Raw genomic sequence first — 8,192 nt, 5'->3', positions numbered from 1 at the left:
GGAAAAAAGCTTTGTAACTATCCCCACTAGTGAAGACTGTCATTTCCACAATCCCCCCCCCCCCAAGGGCCGCAGCGCTGTTGAAAAGGCTCTGGAGGTCCTTGTATTAAGCACGTAAACCTGTGACACAAAGATCACAACACTCGCACCACCACAGACTGTTTTCCTTTGTGGTGATGAAGGAAAACGCTGGGCTGGCATGTAAAAGGGCATTTATTCCCTTCAAGGACCTGAAGCTCCATAAAGCACCCCCCCAATAGCCAAACCCATCTATTCTCTGATTGGATAGTTAAATTTGTGATTGACATGACATTGGCCAATCAGATGAAAGGAAGAAAAATGGGGTCAAAATTCATACTTGAGTTTCACAGGTATTTTTTGGCTAAGTCCACACACAAATCTTTTTTACACACACACAAATTCTTTTTACAAATACAAATCCTGATTTACAAGTACAAAATATTTATGACCACAATTTGAGCCCATACCAATGTTTTTTTTGTTTTTTCAATGAAAGGTGGTGGATTGGCCAGATGCTGGCCGATGTGTAAAATGTAAAAGTATCTCAGTTGTTTGGTGGTGGCTATGGCGGAGCTTCCACTGAGGCCAGCAGGTGGATGAGGGAAAGGGGAGGCAGGAGGAGCAGAGACCTGAGGCGGCCGCCGGTCCGAGGTGGTCTGGTGAACTGAACTTCGGGTAAGAAGTTATGACCTGATATAAACCAACAAACCCCTAACCCTTCTATACAGCTGGGTGGGTGCTATGATGTTACTGATAGTGAACTTTATTTTATTCATAAGGTTAGTTTAGTAGAGTTGCCAACCCTCCTGTAAAAAACGGAATCATCCCGTATTAAGAGAAAATATCACGCATTACGTGTTGAGCTGAAAAGGAACACAGTTTGTCCCGTACTTCAGCTAGAATGGAAAAGACACAAAGCTGGAGTTATTCTGTGTCTTTACGCTGTCAGCTGCCTCTTCTTTTCTCATTCTCTCCCCCTTCCTCTCCTGTTGCTACTTCAATCATGAAACTGATCAATGATCAGCTGATCGGCTTCTCTGATGCAAGTCCTGTCTCTCTTGTTTGTTTATCGCCCACTTTGCACCAGAAAGAGGAAACCAGCAGATGTCGTGCTAAACTACAGCAGCACGTTTAAGCTTGATCAGCTGTTGTTAGAATTTATTTAATAATATCTAATATCAGCTGATGTTTGCTGGAGCCACAGCTGTAAAAGCTGCTGGTCATGATATCGGTTTGGATATCTGGCAGCTGATTGAACGGAAAACCTCGACTCTGTGGGGGTCAAAGTTTGCAGAACTACAAACGCAGCATTTTCACCTGCTGGACATCACTACCCGACAAGTTTAACTGTCTTCAAAACAGCCTTATTGACAGTATTTGGCTCTACATGTCTGTGTGAGCAGATTTTCTCTCACATGAGTGTCCTCAGCCGTCTGAATGCTGGACACTCGGAGACCTGTGTCTCTGAGTGGGAAACCAGAGATCACATTAGCATGTGTATCTCTGTATTAACAAACATGCCATATTGGCCCAGTTTATTTTTCTTATCATTGTTGTGAGGAGACCATAAATAGCATTTGTATTTTCTGTTGTACAGTTCATTTGCTGTTATGGATAAAAAGTGTCTTTTTTTTGTTTCAAAATAGCTGATAACTATTCGCTGATAGCTGCCAACATCTGCGAACAAATATAATTCTAGAAAGTTGTTCTATATAGTGTGTAACTCTTAATATAGAGCGTTATTAAATTTATTGCTAATGCAATGATATGGCACACTGACCTCTGAGGAAATTTTAGATGCACTCATCATCAGAAAGGTTGCCGACCCCTGCTGTAATCTCTTACAAACTACAGTGACTGGAAAACAAGTGAAGAGAGATGTAACATCATACAAGACCATTGTTTCATCTGCCTCCATAATGACATCTCTCACCTTCTCAACAAAATCCAAAGTGTTTTGGATGCAGTGTTTAGAGCTGCAAAGGGTTCATCTTTCACCATCTTACAATGCTTTGACTGCAGCCATCCCCCAGCTCTCTGTGAATGGTGCTCATGGCCTTTGATCAATAGTTATTGATCAGTGGTTGCTGATCAATGGTCATGACAATTTGCATAATAATGATCAAGAAACTGACCTCACAGCCCATTGTTGTCAGTGGTGCTGCTTTCAATCATTGTGCAAATGTACTGTTTATAAAGTTGGGAAACCTGTAGTCAGCTGAGACCGAAGAAGTCACCTGATGATGATGATGAAACGTTTCTCCCACTGAAAACGTCCAGATGAACAGAATCGGCTTTTTGGGATTTCCTTACCTGGATGATTGAGCTTGTAATATGACATTTTTTGACTCAAAAGACTATCCTTGTTTTCTTAGAAGACATAATGATACCATAAATAGTTTTACTGTGTTTTTGTGGGTATTTTCTCGACTCCATTTACATATAGGGAATTTTCACATATTTCACTGAAGAGGCATGTGCCACCCTGCCTAGACCTCTTGCCCCTCCTTTGCCCCCCCATGTAAAATTTTCTACAGCTGATACTGCTTTACTGCTTTGAGTCCAAGACTTGGCAATTAAGGGAATTCACAGGAAAGAACATATGTTATATAGCCACTGAGAAGTGAAAAGATTAATTTTAAAATTACTTTTAACCATGACACATATTCCTAAGCAAATTCAACCTACAAAAATTTATTTATTTATATTTATTTATTTTACTAATTTCTAAACATTTAAAATAGAATTAGCCAGTACTCTCAATATTTTGGTTAAATTAAATGAATAAAGAGAAGGTTCATATATGTTTGAGGGGTTTGAAGATGGTTTTTGAACCACTTGCAGAAATTTATTAATTGCATTTATAAAACCTCTGCCACATATTAATGTATAATTTCACATGAACTGTGCTGCTTTGAGGTATTTGTGTTTGTGTAGCTCATGGTTTGCCTCGAACATGTAATATTTTTATTGACATTTTGTGTGTGTGTATGTGTCTAACACCTGGCTGTGACTATATGTGGCCCTGTCAAGAAAGTGCAGCGACAGCCTTCAGCTGTCTGCTTTCACGGACTTCTGTGGATACATACCATTATTGCTTTTTCCAACAGTACTTTAATGCAAATTCATGTCTTCCTGCAGTAATGGTATCCTTCATTCAAGCTGAAAACATGTTTTTTAATAAATTAATATTTTCAAATCATATCCACAAAGGTTCAGGACACACAAATGATATACTCTAGCTATTTGCCTCTGGGTTTAACATAAAGTAATACATTCTTGTGTTAGTAAAGGATGGGCTAAGAAAGCAAAGAAAATTGATTGGACTGAATAGAAAAATAGACTCACAGCTGAGCTATAATGATGCTGCAACCATGTGACAAAAGCAAGTGTCAAGAGGTTAAACAGCATCCAAACTGGAGGTTTTAAATGTCAAGTAGCTTGTGATCCTCGCTTACTTAAACCTTAAATAGGTGCAGCCTAATTAAGGTTTAAGTAAGCTTAATCTTCAGTGAGTGTAACTATTTTCTTGTAGTTTATTCAGATACAGTTCATAGTAATATATGGTAGGCTTAGTGCACCATGGATGCTTTCATTTTATTTAAAAACAATTAATTATGCTCCTCAATGCAAAGCACCAAGAATTTCATTATTAACATGCCACATGGCAAGTGTCACAAGGCTTTGCATATAGCATTTTAAAATATTACATATTCATCTGTTACTCATCACTTTCTAATCATCTCGATCGTCGATGCTTCGTGCCATCCTTTCCAGTGTTGTCAGATCAAATAGTGTCAAAGAGATTTATTTTGAAAACCCCAATGTTCTAACTCCAGGATGGAAACATTTTTCAAAAAGACTTATCAAAGACTTTTAAGTAACAAAGAAAAACATACAAAGCTAGCTTAATGCACACAGAAAAGAAAGGGGGGCAATACCAAGTTCTACAAAGTTTGTACAAAGTTGCAAACACTTAAACTCGTGACTATTTTAGCTACAGGAAAAACCATAGTTACATGTTACCAGCAGGCAGAGGTGGGTAGTAACTAATTACCTTTCCTCAGTTACATTTACTTGAGTAACCTTTTGGAAAGCAATTACTTTTAGGAGTAGTTTTACTACACTGTACTTTTTACTTTTACTTGAGTAATATTATTATGAATTGCTACTCTTCCTTGAGAAAAAATTCTGGCTACTCTACTCAGTGTGAGTAACTTCACTGAATGAATGATAAACAAGTTTTAACCAAAAATGAATGAGACAGACAAAAACCTACAGTGTGTGTCAAAGTGAGACTTGTTGTTTGTACATAAGGTTTGTTGATTTAATTCTATTCTATCTGCTGAGCCTGTTGTGCCATTTGGAGATCAAATCAATTAACTCCACATATTGTCACTGGAAGTAGTTTACCCTCTTCTAATATATATACATATATATATATGTATATATATATATATATATATGTGTGTGCGTGTGTGTGTATGTATTCACACACACACACACACACACACACACACACACACACATATGTTTTATATTGAACAAAAATTGATTGGAAAAGTGTTTCTTCTGCTTAGATGCATTATTTTGTAATCATGTTATTTATATGTAGCAAAGTTGGGCTAAACTTTATATTTTTGTCTGTCTGATTATCTCATTTTTGAACATTAAATCAGATGTTATGATCAGTTACTCAGTACTCAAGTAGCCTTTTTTTACTAAATACTTCTTTACTCTTACTTGAGTCACTTCTTGGAGGGCCATCTTCTACTTTTACTTGAGTAAAACTACATTGAGGTAGTGCTACTACTGAGTACAATTTTTGGCTCCTCTACCCACCCCTGTCAGCAGGTAAGGTAGGCTACCCTGTAAAGAGAGTTCACAGGTGTAGCGTCACCAAACTTCGTCACCCAATCAGAGTTCAGCTGGGTATGACGTGAAATAACCAGGCGAGATTCAGCGCTGTTCGTTAAGACTGCGTAAAATGTTTGTAGCCTACTGCACACGAAAAGCAACCCGTTATTTCCTAGAACTACAAGTGCTGAGGAAGTTTATTGATAGTACGAACTTCTACTAGCTTATTATTAGTTTCTGAAGGGAAAATTCGCTGTAAGCTGACAAATGTATTCTTAAATTCACTGGCGTTGTTGCAGTTTGCTAGCTAAATGATTAACTTCGAAGGCCACGTTTTTACAGAACGACTAAATGTTGTAAAGCTTCATGTTTTTTTTCCCCTAGTCTATTTGTTGCAAGTATGTGCTATTTAATGTTCTCTGTACTCTGCCAAAGAACGTGTGAAAGATGGGGCGGGAGAAGGACGCTAAAGAAGACGAGAAGGCCAAGCACAAAGCCACGAAACTGAAAAGACTGAGTGACTGTGAACGCGCAGGAGCTGGGGGAGACAACATCAAGAAGAGGTGAGTGTTACGTGTGTCTGCTGGAAAGCTATATATACACACACATATATATGACAGGCACAGTTTAGCGAACACTTTATCATTATTCCATCATGAGAGATTGAGGTCATGATCAGTGGCGGTCCTAGCCTGTTTGGCGCCCTGGGCGAACACTCCCTCTGGTGCCCCCCCCCCCCGAGACAGACAAACATTTTAACATAAAACTGTTGTACACACACACATACATATGAAGAGAGAGAGAGAGTATGCATTGTATGCAAACGGCTACCAAACAGCCATCATAATTCGTCATACAATGAGAACAGGACAAATCAACAATTGACAAAGACTAATTAATATTAAAATCTGTAACATAATGTATTGTTTGGAGTTTAGTCTGTTACTGTTGCTATTTTTACCATTTCTTCTTGGAGCAACTGTAACCCACATAATTTCCTTAGGGATTAATAAAGTATTCTGATTCTGATTGTTTCAGGATGACCTGCCATTATCCAATGACACATCTGCTTACCTGTATCTTTTGCTCGTTTCGCCTCCTCTTCTTTTCTCTTTTTTCTAAACTGAGCACCTGATGGCTTTGAGCTTTTCTTGTCCATCTTCCATTGGTTTTAATTTTGCACTCCAGTATGAACACCCATCCCCCAACCCGAGGATCACCACAACATAACCTAACAGACCTACACCTTAGCTCACAGATTCACTTTGTCTAGGGTGCATTTCTGAGATTTCACACAATCCAGGATTCAAATCATGAATACATAATGGGCTTGGATTTACAACATTATGAATGAAATGTGCTCTATTTGGAAGCAGCAGGGCCACTCCCCTTTCGACAGGTTGTGTGTGAGACTTTAAATCATCAAACTGTAAATTATACATTTTAAATTGTTATTGATCCCTTTACCCCTGGTCCTAAAGTGTATATTTATTTTCTTACTCTTCTTATATTTATTGTTTGTTTATTTGCACTGCTGTAACTGGAGCCTCGTCGTCTCGTCTCTCTATATACTGGACTGTATGTAGCGGAGATGACAATAAAGTTTACTTTGACTTCAGCAGCGAGCAGGCGCACCGAGGGCTCTCGCGCTCAGTTTTCGTGTATAGAATTTCGAAAAAACATCGGTGCAAATTATAAGTCTGTATCATGATGTCTGGTGTTTTCGTGTTTGGTTTGTTTTTATTTTGTTTCATTTTGCGAGTTGGTTATTAGATGCTGCTCCAGCCAGCCAGAGAATCCCCCGCCGCCCCGCCCTCTCCTCTCTGCGCCACAAGCATCAGGCGCACCTCGCAAACGGAGGGCGCCCTTACTCCCAGCAAATGGGCGATAGAAAACCGATCGGTGCTCATGCCATCCCCATACTGCGCTGGCATGACATCGGGGCAGCATCAGTACGAGCATTTTTTTTTTTTTTTTTTGCCGATGCCCGTGATGCCGCCCCCACCACGATGCCGCCCCGGGCAACCGCCCGTGTCGCCCGTATCTAAAACCGCTACTGGTCATGATTGCAGCTTCCAGATGATATATGCATGTGACCTGACTGAAGCACATCCAACATCTGTTCAGCGTCGGCACAGGGGCCAGATCAAAGCTGGTTTTTGCAGGGAGCTTTGCCTTTCATGTTGTAGAATGTGGAGACAAATTAATTTGGATTAAAAAATGTTAATGAATAAGTTGAGCCATACGGCAGCATGGGTGCCGCTAAATGGGGGGAAAACAGTGTTACTGGAAGACTGCTGTACTGGCTGAGCTGTCACGCAGGCTGATGCCATTGAGTGCATGCATTCATTTCACAGTGTACAGTGGGTACTCCATCTTCATATGAATAAATTAATTTACTTTGATATCTGATGCGTATATTAGCATGCATATGTGAGCAGACAAATGAATGTGGAGTGATCTGTCATTGGCTTGTGTAATTGATGAGAGCAGAGAGATGAATAGACACCTGTAAGCGCCACTGGCAGCAGAGCAGACGGCTTTCTGTGACAGCTAGCCTCATGTTATTTCATGGCACATTCACTGAATTACTGATAAAGGATCAACTTATCCTTCTCAGCTACAAGACTCAGGGAACTAATTTTCCTGAGCAAGTGGCTCCTGCTTTAACTGGCGAACTGCCTCATTCAGATGTTGGGGATTTGTAATTTTTTTAAAAAGAGAGGAGTAATTACAGCTCAGTTTCATTTGGCATCCTGCTCTGAAGGTTGGAAAGGTCACAACTCAAAAAAAAAACATGCTCAGGGCTGTGGGGGGCTCCTCTGGGAGACTGCTTGTCTGATTGGTGGCATTTGGTAGTGTTGTCTGTCTAGAATAATCGGATCTCGGCGTGGACACGAGTCTAACATCATCCTAATATGCCCTCAAGCCTTCAGTTGATAACAGCGTAGCTCTAACTGTCTGTTAATGCAGTGCTTCTCTGACTTGTCTTGTTTCAAAGACGGCATCATTAACAGCCTTTTTCTTTTCCTTTCTTCTGTCATGACATCTTGATGAACAGCCCAAATCCAACTAAAGCCATGGAGAAAACGGATAAAGGAAAATCTCATAAAAAGGTAATTTTCTATCAGCCACTGAAATGTGACCCAGTGGGGAGGGATCATTCGTGTCCGCCTAAAACTCATGCATCTTCCACATGAACAAATCCCACTCCATTGTCTAACTGTTTGCATATTAATAATAGTACTTTGTATTACAGTGTGTAACTTAACCCGATGCTGTAGATTTAAGGACTGTAGATACTGTTTCATTGT

General features: G+C 39.8%; 1 protein-coding gene across 10 annotated transcripts in view; it reads left to right on the top strand.

Annotated features, from left to right (window-relative positions):
* Nucleotides 1–584: 584 nt before the first annotated feature.
* The window catches only part of zgc:173742 (DNA topoisomerase 1), a 33,984-nt gene continuing 26,376 nt past the window's right edge, over nucleotides 585–8,192 (top strand). For 2 of the 10 annotated variants that reach the window (XM_013272518.3, XM_013272517.3), the window contains exons 1-3: nucleotides 4,944–5,084; nucleotides 5,314–5,441; nucleotides 7,919–7,994. In XM_013272518.3, the coding sequence (XP_013127972.1) occupies nucleotides 5,326–5,441; nucleotides 7,919–7,994 (192 nt within the window). In that variant the 5' untranslated portion in view covers nucleotides 4,944–5,084; nucleotides 5,314–5,325. Of the gene's footprint in view, nucleotides 697–4,855; nucleotides 5,134–5,313; nucleotides 5,442–7,918; nucleotides 7,995–8,192 lie in introns of those variants that run through there. The other 8 variants (XM_025909328.1, XM_025909330.1, XM_013272520.3 and 5 more) reach the window with 8 other exon arrangements.

The sequence above is a fragment of the Oreochromis niloticus genome, linkage group LG7 (assembly GCF_001858045.2).
Source record: "Oreochromis niloticus isolate F11D_XX linkage group LG7, O_niloticus_UMD_NMBU, whole genome shotgun sequence".
In the NCBI taxonomy this organism is placed as follows: Eukaryota; Metazoa; Chordata; class Actinopteri; order Cichliformes; family Cichlidae; genus Oreochromis; species Oreochromis niloticus.
Note: the sequence above shows the minus strand (reverse complement) of the source record. Positions and strands in the feature narration are given on the sequence as shown.